Source organism: Carcharodon carcharias, chromosome 13 (genome assembly GCF_017639515.1).
Source record: "Carcharodon carcharias isolate sCarCar2 chromosome 13, sCarCar2.pri, whole genome shotgun sequence".
Lineage (NCBI taxonomy): Eukaryota > Metazoa > Chordata > Chondrichthyes > Lamniformes > Lamnidae > Carcharodon > Carcharodon carcharias.
The window spans coordinates 43573326-43587578 of record NC_054479.1 but is presented as its reverse complement, the minus strand read 5'-3'; the positions used below and the strand labels follow the sequence as shown (position 1 = coordinate 43587578).

Below are 14253 nucleotides of genomic sequence, written 5' to 3'. Positions count from 1 at the left end.
TTCATATCATTCTTGAAGCTTGAATAACAACTTGCATTTATATATTGTCTTTAATGTAGTAAAACATTAGTGTTTCACCATTAAGTAATCATTCAAAAACTGGCACCAAGCCAAACAGATGATTGAAATCTTGGTCAAAGAGGTAAATTTTAAGGGCCCTTTTAAAGGTGGTGAGGAAGGTAGAGAAAGATTAAAGAGGTCTTCTAGAGCCAGGAGTCTAAATGGCTGGAGGCATAGCCATCAATAGTAGGATAAAAGAATTGGGGGACGGACAAGAGGCCAGTGTTGGAGAACTTTGAAGTTTTCGAAGGGCTGCAGAGCTGGAGATGGTTAGGTAAGAGCATGGGCATAGATTTGAACACAATGATGTTGGATCAGGAGCCCTTGTTAAATGACTAAGTAGAATTGTGATGGGTGAATGCAATTTGCAAGTTGGGATATGGGCAGCAGTGTTTTGAATTGACTTGAATTTATGGAGGATGCAAGAGCGGAGGCTGGCTAGGAGAATGTTGGAACAGCAGAGACTGGAATGATATGAATATGGCCGAGTGTTTCAATAGCACTTAACGTAAGGATTTCAGTAGCAGATGGGCTGAGGTATGGGTGGTGATGGGAATGGTAATGTAGTGGTAGTGGATGGTCTCCTGATTGAGCAGATATGGGGTCGAATGCTCAGCTTGGAATCAAAGGACCCTGCAGTTAGCAACAATTTGGTTCAGGCTGAGACAGTGCCCAAGGAGGGGTATGGAATCAGTGGCTAGGAAATGAAATCTGTGGCAGGGACCCAAGACAATAGTTTCAATATTCCCAATGTTTAATTGGAGGAATTTTTGTCATGTCCATGGATGTTGGATGAACAGTAAAGGGGCCAGGATAGGTGGAGGTGAGATAGAACTGGGTGTCATCAGCTAACATGTGAAACCTGTGTGTTTTTGGATGATGTTACCAAGAGGCAGGGTACAGATGAAAAATATGAGAGATGACTGATAGATTCTTGTGGGGATTCCAGACATAATACTGAAAGCACAGGAAGAAAAGCCATTGCAGAATATTCTCTGGTTACAAATGCATAAATAAAAGTGGAGACCAGGCGAGGGCAGTTTTACTCATCTGGACCACAGTGGAGAGGTATTGGAGAAGTCAATTGTTGCAGACGAGTCAAGAAGGATGAGTACAGAGTGCACCATAATTACATCCACATAGGAATTAATTTAATTTTGACTTTGATCAGGATCATTTCAGAGCTGAGGAAGGTGCAGAAACCTGATTGGAGGGGTTCAAACATGTAGTTGCTGGAACAGTGAGCATCTATGTGAGAGCTTCAACAACTTTGGAGAGGAAGTAGGTTGGAGATTCAGTGCTTGTTTGCAAGGGCAGAAGAATCAAGGGTGGGTTTTGTTTTTGAGAGTGAGCTGGAAGACTTCAAAGGGTGGGGGTAATTCCCTCTTTTGTAGCAAAATATAGTTGACATACTTGATTTCTAAATATTATGTGAGTAATTATGTGTCCAGGAGATGGCCTTTAATGTATTGCAATAACTGAATTTCTTATCTGCAGTTCTGGATGTAAGCATCTTGTCATCCCAGGATGTGGTCCGTATGCTGCTATCACTGCAGCCTTTTCTACAAGATGCCATTCAGAAGAAACGGACAGGAAGGACATGGGAGAATATCCAACATGTGCAAGGACCTCTCACCTGGCAACAGTTCCACAAAATAGGCAGAGGATCCTATGGTAAAGTCCTGTTTTCATTTTATCCATAATCCGGAATTTCATTTTACAATTTTTGCGTTGTTCCTTTTTCTGATTAAGTTGCCTAGCTAAAAGTAATATGGCATTCACTACCCATATCATTTAAATTATTGTCTCTGCTTTCTGATGGTACTAGATGGATTATTGTGCAAGTTAAAACAACTCTTAGATTTTATAGCTTCTATTCTCACACTTTTGTACTGCTTAATGCATGTATTGATAGAATTATATTGACATGCACAAAAATGAGACAGACATGTTTGAAAACGGAATGTGTGCCAAAAGAAGCTGTGTGGAAAAGAAGAGTTCCATTTCATTGGACACTGAGACTAATACTGGGAGTTGTACCAATGGGATGGTTGCACCTAAAGTGGGCCAGGGCCAAGGCCTGAGTGAAAGGGATAACCAGGACTGTTATTTAAATAACGCTTTAAAATATTAAAATGTGGAGAGGGAACTGCCAGAAATTATAGGAAGCTAACAATAAAAGAATCAGGAAAGAAAAGTAAAGGATAAAATAAATTAAAGAATAAGGATAATATTACTGAAAAGAGATTGGCTAGAGCCATGGAGTAAAAAGGTAAAATAACTAGTAAACCATCTAATAAAAATTTAAATAATTTGATTAAAATAATTTATACCATAAGTATAGCAATGCATACAGTAATGCCTTACGGCACGTGTCCCAGATGTCACCATCCTTGAGTATGTCCTGTCCAACTAGCAGGACAGATTCAGCAGAGGCATAGTGGTACATAGTTCGCCTCAACATTGACTGCAACCCTCAGGATGTCTCATCAGGTCAAACATTGGCAAGGAAACCTCCTCCTGATTACCACCTACCACCTTCGCTAAGCTAATGACTCAGTACTCCTCCCTCCATGTTGAACGCCACTTGGAAGAAGCATTTGAGGCTGGCAAGGACACAGGATGTACTCTGAGTGGGAGTAGCTGAAAGTCCTGAAAGACTTATCTGTCAGACTGGACCTGCAGCAGGTTGTCAGAGAACAACATGGGTAAAACTGACTAGACCTGATATTCACCAGCCTACATGTTGCAGATGCATCTGCCCATGATGGTATAGATAGGAGTGACCACTGCTTGTGAATTCTTGTGAAGACAAAGTTCTGTCTTCACACTGAGCAATACCCTTCATCATGGTGTGTGGCAGTACCACAATGCTAAATGGGATAGATTCAGAATACATCTAGCAGCTCAAAACTATGTGCTGTAGGCAATCAGCAACAACAGAATTGTATTCAACCACAATTTGTAACTTTGTGGCCTGCTGCATCCCCCATTCAACCATTGCCATCAAGCCAAGTGATGAAGCTAAGTAATCCCACAACCAGCAGATCAGATCAAAGCTCTGCAGCCGTGCCACGTCCTATCATGAATAGTGGCGAACAATTAAATAACTAACAAGAGCAGGCGGTTCCACCAATAGCCCCATCCACACATTTTGCATCAGTGCAAAAGACAAGGCTTAAAGCATTTGTGACCATCTTCAGCCAGAAGTGCTGAGTGGATGATCCATCTTGGCCTCCTTCTGAAGTCCCCAGTAAATATTGCAGGATAGAAAACATTTGAGGATGAAGGAAGGGAGGTGAAGCAGCAGTGCTAGTTAAAGATAAGTTAATGGCAGTAGAAAAAAAGGCTACAAATAGTAAGAAAAGTACAGAATCCACATGGATTGACTTAAAAGATAAGGGATCCATCACCCCAATATTGATATGCTATAGACTGTCAAATGGTGGAAAGGAATTGGTGGAATAAGTAGGTGGGAAAACCTACAAGATAATCAGCGGTCACAGAAGAATAATCCTGGGAGATTTCCACTACTTCCAAACAAACTGATAGGAAGGAGTGGAAAATGAACAAGGGAATCTAATTTTTAAAGTCCATACAGGACTCCTTTTTCACTCAGTACATAAGACTAACAAGAAAAAAAAAATTACCATTGGATTTTGTAGCAGATAAAGAAACAGAACAGATAGGAGAACTAAAAGTTGCACACAATAGTAGTGGTCCTAACATAGTTGAAGATGAGGATTGAGTGTGATGTAAGTGGGACAAAGAATGGGGTAATAGATTCAAAAAGGGAAATTTGAGGAAATGAGTGGAACTCGAGATAAAGTGAGAGAAAATCGTCGAAAATAGATTTTAAAAAAAAAGTTGTGGAAAACCTTCAAAAGGGTGATCAATAGAATTCAAGAGAAATGAATTATATTAAAGCTACCTCGGATGAATACAGAACTAAAGGACAAATTGAACCTAAAGAAAAAAATGCAAAAAGTTTTTCGATATTAATGGTGAGGAGGACTAAAGAGAATACAAAAAACTGATGAGAGAAGTTAAATCAGGGAAGCAACGAGAAATTGAAATCAGATGATCAAGGAATATAAAAGGAAATAATTGTTCTTTTAACACAAATAACAAAAGGAAAATTACAAAAAGAATAGGGCCATAAAAAAATGTCCATGATAAATTCAAAGATAATGACAGAGTAATGGCAATAACTGCCTCAGTTTTTAACTAAAGATAACATAATAGATACCATTAAAAAAAAATTGAAGGGAGAAAATAATTGACAAATCAGCAAAATTTCAAGACCCATGATCTGGATGGTATACAAACACATGAACTGAAGGAAACTAGGGAAGAAATGGAAGAGTCAGCAGTTTATATATTTATGTGAAAGTTCTGTAGAAGAGGGGATAGTGCTGGAAGACTGACGGCAGCTCATGTCCCTTTCCACATAAAGGGAGAGCCAAGCCTGCACTGGAATCTATACTAAAGTGAGTGATTGAAGAGCATCTAGAGACAGAAAATATAATTTTTTTAAAAAGCTAGCATCAATTCCAAAGGCTAAGCCATGTTTAACTAAAGAATCCTTCGAAAAGGTGACGGAGAGAATAGAAGAGGGCAAATGCTGTAGATGTCATACACCTTTATTTTCAAAAGGTCTTGGGTAAGGTACCACAAGGTAGGCTTGTGACAGAAGTTTGGATGTGTGGAATCTGAGGACAAACAGTTGAATAGGTCGCAAATTAGCCAAAATAACAAAGCAGAATGAGATAAAAGGTTATTATTCAAATGGAGAAAGATAGAAAATGGTACTCCACAGGTACCATTGCTGAGGCCACTAAAACTCATAATTTACATTAATGATTTGGATTTTGAAACCATCACCTCACATCAAAAATTTACAGATGATACCAAACTGATGGAGTATAGCATACGCTGAAGAACAATGAAACATAATACAGGAAGATATTAGAAAATTTGCAGACTGCGGAATGACATGATGAAAGTGCAAAGAAAATTTACAATGATGGTAGCAGAACTGAAAGATTAAAGATACCAGAATGATTGCACAGGTTAGAAGATTTTTGTCCTTCAAAAGAGAGAAAACTTAGAGGAGTTCTGATGGAGGTCTTGAAAATGGTTTGGACAGGGTGGACATGGTGAGAATGTTTCCACTTGTGGGCGAATCTAAAATTTGGGTCCATAAATACAACATACATCCAATAGAGAAATGAGGAGAAATTTCATCACTAAATGATTGGAATGTGGAACTTGCTACCGCAGCAAGTTGTTGAGCCAAATGGCTTGGATGCTTTCAAAAGGCGTCTCAACGCATGCATGAGAAAAGGGAATAGAAAGATAGGTTGAAAGACTGTCAGAAGAAATGGAAGCAGATTCACGGGGTATAAATACCAGCCCAAACTAGTTGACCTGAATGGTCTTTTTCTATGTTGTATGTTCTGTTATTCAGTGCAATAGTGGACTTGATATACATAGCAAATAAAATGAAGTTTAATATGAAGATGTACAGCCAACAAAAAGTTCTAGCTATATCTACACTTCGTACTTATAAAAGGTTACGGAAGCAAAACAATAGAAGTAATGGGAAGTGTTCAAAATATTGTACAGCTCCAATTTGACGTGGTAACTGGTAAACATTGTCTTCTAGTTGACCCTGAGATGCTATCAAGTATCAGAAGTAGAAATTATTCTGTTGGCTGTTGAGAAAGCATACCTAATTATGCTATTATACATGAGGGTTGTCTGTTGGCATGAAAGTGCTTATTTGCACAGTCTTTGTATTACCTCAAAAAGCTTAATGTTCCATCTGTCTTTTGTTCAGGTTCAGAAGAATCACCAGAGCCACTTCCTATCCCCACACTGCTTCTGGGCTACGATAAAGACTTCCTGATGATCTCCCCTTTTGCACTGCCCTTTTGGGAGAAGCTGCTTCTTGAACCATATGGTTCTCAGCGTGATGTAGCCTACATTGTGGTCTGTCCAGAAAATGAGGCCTTGCTCACTGGAGCCAAAAATTTCTTCAGGGATCTTAGTGCTGTATATGAGGTCAGAATAAATACTTAATGGCATGAACTATACAATAATATTGCTGCAACAAAGTTTCAAGAAAATTGATAGAATTTAAATTATCCAAGTCAATTAATATTCTTGAATCTAATTATTCAGCATCATTGGTACAAAAACATTGAGGTTACTGGAAATGCAGCAGGGACAATTAATTATTTTACACTTTCAGAAACTTTTATTTGGTGCATTTCATTTGAAGTAGCCTAATGCGTTTTGGAAATAAAACTGAGCAACTAGGAACTTTTTGGATTGAAGCTTGAAACATGTTTGAGTGGGGAATACAGCTGCGCTGTGAATTCAAAGTCGTTTAGTATATGAACAACAAATTTGAATTAACAGGAGTAGGTTTTGGGCAGATTGTTACGGGGTAAGGGGAGTTTGCCTCGGCCAGGCTCGCACTGCCCTGCCTCTGCCCGGCTCACCCCAGAGTTAGAACTTACCCCCCACCAGTTTCTTCACGCCATTTGAAGAATTTTTTTTTTAATCGGCAGCCCGCCCCTGCTGGTACCAAACATATTATGGCATGGGCAGCATATTCTCAGGATCAGTTGGCTTGGTAATAAACCCAATTGACTCTTGATTATCTATTAAAGTATGGCAGGTGTGGATTTTGCTGCCCACCCCTCCACCACCTGTATTATGGTGGCGACCTTAGGTGGGTGGGAAAGTGCTGAGTTTTATATGCTGCGCCCCCCCCCCCCCCCGCCGAAAACGTGCATGGCAGAGGCATGTAAAATGCAGCCGTTAATATTAAGTTACAAAAGTAAAGAAGCTAACACTTAGTCCATGAATGTTCATGTTTTAAGAGCTCATTAACTTTTGTATTGAAGATATCTGCTTGTGGATAACATTTGAAGGAATTTAAATATACTTAGAACTTCAGAAAAGCAGGATTGCCAGCAGATTGTTTGCAATTATATTCTTTCCTATTTGATCAAAAGTATTCTCAGCATTTGCACATTGACTTGAATACTTTTTTGTTTTAACAGACATGCAGACTTGGTGAGCATAGACCTATCTGCAAAGTATTGAGAGATGGAATTATGCGGGTTGGTAAGAGTTCTGCAAAAAAGCTGGCAGATGAATCTGTTGATGAGTGGTTCTCTCAAGCCTGGGTTAGTGACGAGAATGACAATCTTGCCAAGTTAAAACTCTATGCTCAAGTCTGTCGCCATCACTTGGGTAAGTAAAATAATTAATATTAATATACTTTCTGAAAAGAACGAGCAACCTGTTCTAATTAAAGAATGCCAACTTCAGTCTTACAATGCATTAATTTTATTCACACCTTTGCTGTAGCAGTTAAAATAGTATGATGTTGAGATTGATAAATTGATTTTAAATTTTTCTTTTTAAAACCATGTTAAAAATCACAGTTTATGTACATTTGTTTGATTGTACAAAAGATATTAATTGCTGAAAACCAGTTCTTCAAATTCACTGAGGAATTCTGTAAATATTTTATCTTTAAAATCCAGCACCTTACCTGGCTACACTTCAGCTGGACAACAGCCTGCTGATTCCACCTAAACACCAGCCAACATCATCTTCTGGTACCCAGGGGCAGGCAGCAACAGGAAGCAGTGGACCACCATCGGGAACTGGGGTTATTTCTGCGCCAGTGACAACTGGCACTACAGCTACTTCCACAACCAGCACTGGCAGTAACACTGCAACAACTGGCAGCTCTGGTGTAGGAAGTGGGTCAACAGGTACCTGCTCCACTTCGACTACCTCCACTACCACCACAACCACTACCCCAATTCTGCATCAGACAGGGGCAACCTCATCCTCTTCAGGATTTGGTGGGACTGTTGGGGCTGCTCAGAGTGGTAGCTCAGGCACCACTACAGAGAGACCTCCAGGGAGTACAACTAGTGGAAGTGGAGATTCAGATACCCAGAGTTCTGCACAACAGCAAGAAGTGCAAGAGAGGTAAGTATGATGTAAGGTAGACATCGATAATGATTGCATTTGTTTATAAAGATTTTTATGCACATTATAATCCCAGTTAAGAGCAAATATAATAACTTTTACATTATGGGATTTGTTAACAAGCAGCTCTAAGACTTAGATAAAAGCCAGAAATCTGAAACAAAAACAGAAAATGCTAGAAAAACTCAGCAGTTCTAACAGCATCTGTGGAGAGAAAAACAGTTAACGTTTCGAGTCCGTATGAAGAAGTCATACGGACTCGAAATGTTAACTCTGTTTTTCTCTCCACAGATGCTGTTAGAACTGCTGAGTTTTTCTAGCATTTTCTGTTTTTGTTTTAGCTCTAAGACTTAGGTGGTGAAGAATTTAAGCTACCAAAGCTGATATAGTTCTTGATCTATATGTGATATGTAAAATTTAATACATTATACATAAAAATGTATAATTTCACACTTCTAGCAATGTGCTGCCAAATTTGTAGGCCACCAAAAGCCTGGCAGAGATTGATTAGTAATCTACCAGATATATTTTTAAAACAAAATTACACTGTAGCAAATTGATTACAAAGTGCATAATTGGACCTTGAGAGCCTCCATTAATCCTTCATTTGAGAATTTTATCAACCCCCACATCCTGAAATCCAATGGAGCACAGACTGAGACGCTGTTTGAGGCCTTGGCAAAGGGGAAATGGAGAAGGATGAGGACAGGACAAGACCAGGCAATCAATTAAAGAGAAAGTTGTATCTATTTTCTCCCCACTGCAATGCCAAGGAGGTAGAGAGGGGCTGGGGGAAGTGCTAATAACAGAAACTTGGCTTTTAAAGTGTGTCTTTTACACGTGAGATGGAACAAAATGTTAAAATATGTGTGATCATATGTTAATTGACCAGTGTTTGAATGCCATTTCACATGCATATGTTTTAACATTACAGTACTACAGAAAGGGAACGGATAGGAATTCCTACTGAAGCTGAGTCAGCTGACAGCAATGCATATCCACCAGCTGTCGTCATCTATCTTGTTGATCCTTTTACATATTCCTCAGAAGAAGAGTCAACTTTTACTAGTGGATGGCTGCTAGGTCTGTTGCGGTGCTACATGGAGATGCTGGATAATCTACCAGAGCATATGAGGAATGCATTCACTGTCCAGGTAATTTGAAATTAAATCTTATTTTTACAGTTCGTATATTTGATTTTTAAAATTCACTGTGTTCCATAGCACTTAAACTTTTGGGTTTTTTTCTAAAACAATTTTGCACAAATGCAGAACATTGAAATGACTAATCTCCATCATACAAAGGATTTGTTTGCTTTGTAAATGAGCATGCTTCCAGCAATTTGACTTCTACCTGCATTTAAGGTATTGCATTATAGTTTTTACTTCCCAATGTGATGCATAGAAGCGTGAAACTTTTGTTTCGTTTCAGATTGTGCCTTGCCAGTATCTACTACAACCAGTGAAAGATGATCACACTTTCTATATCCAGCACTTAAAATCACTGGCATTCTCAGTTTACACTCAATGCAGACGGCCGCTTCCCACACAGATCCACATTAAATCACTAACTGGCTTTGGTCCTGCTTCCACAATAGATATGACCCTTAAACATTCAGAGGTGCGTATTAGTTTGTAACTTCTATTGATATTTACTGTTCTTGCACTAATTATTGCACATCAATGGCCTTGCTGTCCATTATATGCATTTCAAGTAAAATTCTATGTGTGAAAGGTCAAGCGTTTTACCAGTTTTAAGGATATTGATTATCATTCTAACCTTCTGATAAATTGCTTTGGAATTGCACTTTTCATTAATTAATGCCTGCTTGTGTTTTGTACATTCCGAACCATAAGATAAATAATTTGTATACTCTTTAGTCTTTAGTTCTTAAGTATAAGTATGAATGTAACAGAACATTGTAAGCTGACATATAATGCTTTTTAATTCTCATTCCCACCTTCCCTGTAAGAATTATTTTTTGTTATGATGCTGTGGAACCTTGTTTAGTCTGTGACAATGCTGTGATTAGTGATTTAATTTCTTCCGCTCCATGTAGCCTGAGCTATGCTGACAGAATGGTTAACCAGCCCGCTTCATGTTCTCTTCTGATATTGCTTTAACTGACCATGAGAAGCTGACTTGTACCCTCATTCCTCCCTCCTTATCGTGAAGAACTAGCTGTCTTCTGATCTCATACCTAAATTTATTCTTTAAAATAAAGGCTTTTTTTTCTTGGTACGCACTGTTAAATTGAAAGTTTTCTTTTAAATTCCAGCGTCCCCACCCTATCCAAGTGTATTCACCTCCTTATATCTTGGCACCAATTAAGGACAAACAGACAGAACTAGGTGAAACATTTGGTGAGGCAAGCCAGAAGTACAATGTGCTCTTTGTTGGTTATTGTTTATCGCATGATCAGAGATGGCTACTGGCATCCTGTACAGACCTCCATGGAGAATTACTAGAGACATGCATCCTGAATATTGATGTACCAAACAGGTAACAATTGAAGTTCAAACTGACTTTGCATTAAGCGTCACAGTTTACTTGAAGTAGGTCAAAAGTAAACTAGGCAATAACTACATGTACACTAGCCTCTTTGCTTTAAGATGCTTTCCTAAAGTAACAAACAATCATTTCAAATAAACTTCAGATGTTGAACATAAAATAACTGCTATATAATGCTATTTTGCTCTGACAACAAAAATCCATTTTAATCACTGTTTCTCTGGATTTTTATTTTTATCACAGCCTATCTGATAGTTCATTTCTTTTCAGACTATGAAAGAGAAATTAAACCTATTATTAACTGAGTATGACTCAAAAAACTTAGTGCAGTGTTCGGTTTACACGCCAAAATGCAGTACTATTGGAGCTAGAAATTGTACATCCATTTATTTCCTTAAGATGACTGTGATAAGTATTCTGCCATCTTCTTTAGTCTGATTATGTAGCTAACTAACTACATCAAAAGAAATTAGTCAATGCACTAACCTTGAAAAATCTGCACATCCTGTATGTTTGACATTGTATGATCCAGCATGAAAATGGCTGGCTTAATTGCTCAGTTAATAGACCACCTAGGTGCATAGAGTCTGAAAATTATAGGCCTGCTCATGAGTTTGCGAATCCACTTAATTTTTGCTCATGACAAGTTCAGTGGAAATTTAAATTTATATATTGTGTGGAGTTTTACCCATATTTCAGTAAATTGGCAGCCACTGTAAAAATGACAGAAGAGACTAGAGGTATGTGGTTTCTGCAAATACATTTGTGTGCTTAGTTCCATTTACACAAAGATTGAATGGTGTGAATTTGTCTTTTTAAAAACAACTGTGATGCATTCACTCTGAATTTTAATTGATGGGTATTTGGAACAAGTCTGTGTAATGGCATGTTGTTATAGCCCCTCTGCATGACACAAGATGAAGGGAGTAGCTTTGCTTAGCCAGGAATTACAAGAGATAAATCTCAAATTACAACGTGATCTTTTTCAGGTCAAGGAGAAGTAAAGTGCCTGCCCGTAAAATCGGCTTGCAGAAACTATGGGAATGGTGTGTTGGAATTATGCAAATGACATCACTGCCGTGGAGAATTGTAATGGGGAGACTTGGAAGAGTAGGTCATGGAGAACTCAAAGGTTGGCAACTCTGAATTAAGACCGGAATGAATATACAAGTACTATAAAACTTCAGAGAAGAATTTCAGAATTGCAGCCCATCCTTATTTCTTGCAGCACAATTATGTGACTAACTTAAATAAAATGTAACAATAGACAATTTGTTTATTTGATAAAAGCAAAATACGGCGGACGCTGGAAATCTGAAATAAAAACAGAAAATGTTGCAAATATTCAGCAAGTCTGACAGCATCTGTGGAGAGAGAATCAGAGTTAACGATTTAAATTTAAACAATAACTCTGTTTCTCTCTCCACAGATGAGGTCAGATCTGCTGAGTTATTCCAGCATTTTCTGCTTTTATATTGTTTATTTGATTGTGATCCCAACATCAGCGAATTATTCCATTCAGTTTCTTTATCATAGTTAAAATGAAAATGATATAATTTAATTTTGTTTTCCTTAAGAGTTTAACACAGTACTTGGAAAGTAATACATGCTTACAGTTCACCATTACAGCAACTTTTTTGTGAACAGCAATTTAAAGCAAGCTGTCTTGTTAAAGATCAACTTGGTTTTGTAGCATTTTGAAAATAGTTGTCTGATTGTTGGTTAGAATAGCAATTAAGCACCAATAAGTTAATAGGTGTATAGTTAAATATTAAGTGTATTAACAAGCAGTACGAATTGTAAAAGGGAGGGTGGTTTAGGTAAAAATGTGCACATTGGAACTGATTTTTTTCTAAACGTTTCTGGTGCAAAAGTTTCTACTGAGAAGAGTACATATCAGGAAATCAGAGATACACGTACCACAATTATCCATCCATTCATTTTAGTGCAAAGTTATGAGGAACGTGCCCTTTTTGATGCGTGTATCCAAAATGCAACTCTCTAATGCATGTTTTAAAGTACAAAAATTGTCTTCTGTATTGAGTTGGTATATAATTGGCATTTAGGTCAATTTGTTTGGCAAATAAACTCTTCAGGATGTGTATCTCATACTCAACACAATTAATCTTTCCACAGATTGGAGTATCCTTATTGGGCGACGCTCACTACAATCTACCAGTAAACAATTGAAGGAGACTTGCACGATGTGTGGTATATCTGCAGCAGACTCTCCCACAATTCTCAGTGCCTGCTTGGTTGCCCTGGAACCACAGGGTTCATTTGTTGTTATGCCTGGTATGGATTTTTTTGATAAGATATTTTAAATATTTACAGGAATGTGCATTGCACAATAGTTTCAAAGTAATTGAACAGTTGGTATCTCATTAAGTTAAACTCCAGTTGACAATTATTTGTATTGTCGATCTCAAAGATGCTGTCACAATGGGTTCTGTGTTTGGACGTGGTACAGCTCTCAACTTGCAGACATCTCAGCTGAACACCCCACAAGATGCGTCCTGTACACACATTCTGGTGTTTCCAACATCTGCTGCTACGGTTGTTGCCAATACTGAAGCTCTGGAAGCTCTTGGTAACCAAGGTGAGCACATGTATTTAATGGCTGTAATTGAAGTTTTTAAAACTGCAGAATGTGCAGTATCCCAATTAACTGTGTTGTTGTGCAGAAGCTAGTCTGAAGCAAAATATTTGATTATTGTGAAAGCTGAAGAAAACTGATATTGCATAAAAACACTCCTATCAGTTGGTGGGAATTGTCTTTTCTGCTTATTGTTGGTGGAGTCATTTTCTTCAAACATTTCAACAATATCTAGTGCTTTCAATGCAGTTTGAGAATAAACTAGGACTAGTAGGGTTTATAAATAGACATAGAACATAAAAGCAAAGAGGTCGTGCTAGAACTTTAAAAATCACTGGCTAGGCCTCAGGTGAGTACTATAAACAAGTCGGGTACCACACCTCAGGGATGGTGCAAAGGCTTTAGAAGGGAAATAGGGGGAGGTTTACCAGGATATTATCAGGGATGAGGAACTTCAGTTATGAGGAGAGGTTGGATAAGTTATGACTGTTCTCCTTGGAACACAGAAGATTAAGAGGTGATCTGATAGATATTTTCATGATGTTGGGAGGTTTTGATAGTATAGATGGAGGAATAACTATTCATTTTAGTGAGGGTGTCAGTAACAAAGGCCACCGATTTAACAACAGTGACAAAAGATCCAGAAGGAAGAGGGGGAAACGTTTTTTTCACATGGAGAGTTTTGAAATCTGGAATGCTCTACCTGAAAAAGTGGTGGAAGCTGATTCCAGTTAAAATTTTAACAGGGAGTTGAGGATGAGGACAAAAACCAAGACTTGCTCTTTCAAAGAGCCAGCACAGGCACAAAGGGGAGAAAGGCCTCCTTCTCTGCTTTAAATTTCTGGTTCTTTAGTACCAGGAATGTTTTTTAGCACTATAGTTGCAACGAAATTTAGGGAAAAAGGCTGCAGGACACCAATATATGATGAACTATTCATGCCTATTATTGCCTAGCAACTTCCTGATTTTTCATGCACCCCTATAAGGTGATGTTGTGTAGCGGCTGAGTACATAGAGAGCGAGCTATTCCTGGGCCACATTTGTGAACCTCCTGGCGGCCAATA

General features: G+C 38.3%; 1 protein-coding gene across 4 annotated transcripts in view; it reads left to right on the top strand.

Annotated features, from left to right (window-relative positions):
* Positions 1–14253, top strand: part of LOC121285843 (mediator of RNA polymerase II transcription subunit 13-like) — a 271744-nt gene that overhangs the window by 240915 nt on the left and 16576 nt on the right. For all 4 annotated transcript variants that reach the window (XM_041202724.1, XM_041202723.1, XM_041202725.1 and 1 more), the window contains 10 exons: positions 1558–1734; positions 5903–6126; positions 7137–7329; positions 7626–8082; positions 9017–9236; positions 9514–9702; positions 10361–10584; positions 11583–11725; positions 12730–12888; positions 13025–13192. In XM_041202724.1, coding sequence (XP_041058658.1) covers positions 1558–1734; positions 5903–6126; positions 7137–7329; positions 7626–8082; positions 9017–9236; positions 9514–9702; positions 10361–10584; positions 11583–11725; positions 12730–12888; positions 13025–13192 — 2154 coding nt within the window. The remainder of the gene's footprint in view (positions 1–1557; positions 1735–5902; positions 6127–7136; positions 7330–7625; positions 8083–9016; positions 9237–9513; positions 9703–10360; positions 10585–11582; positions 11726–12729; positions 12889–13024; positions 13193–14253) is intronic.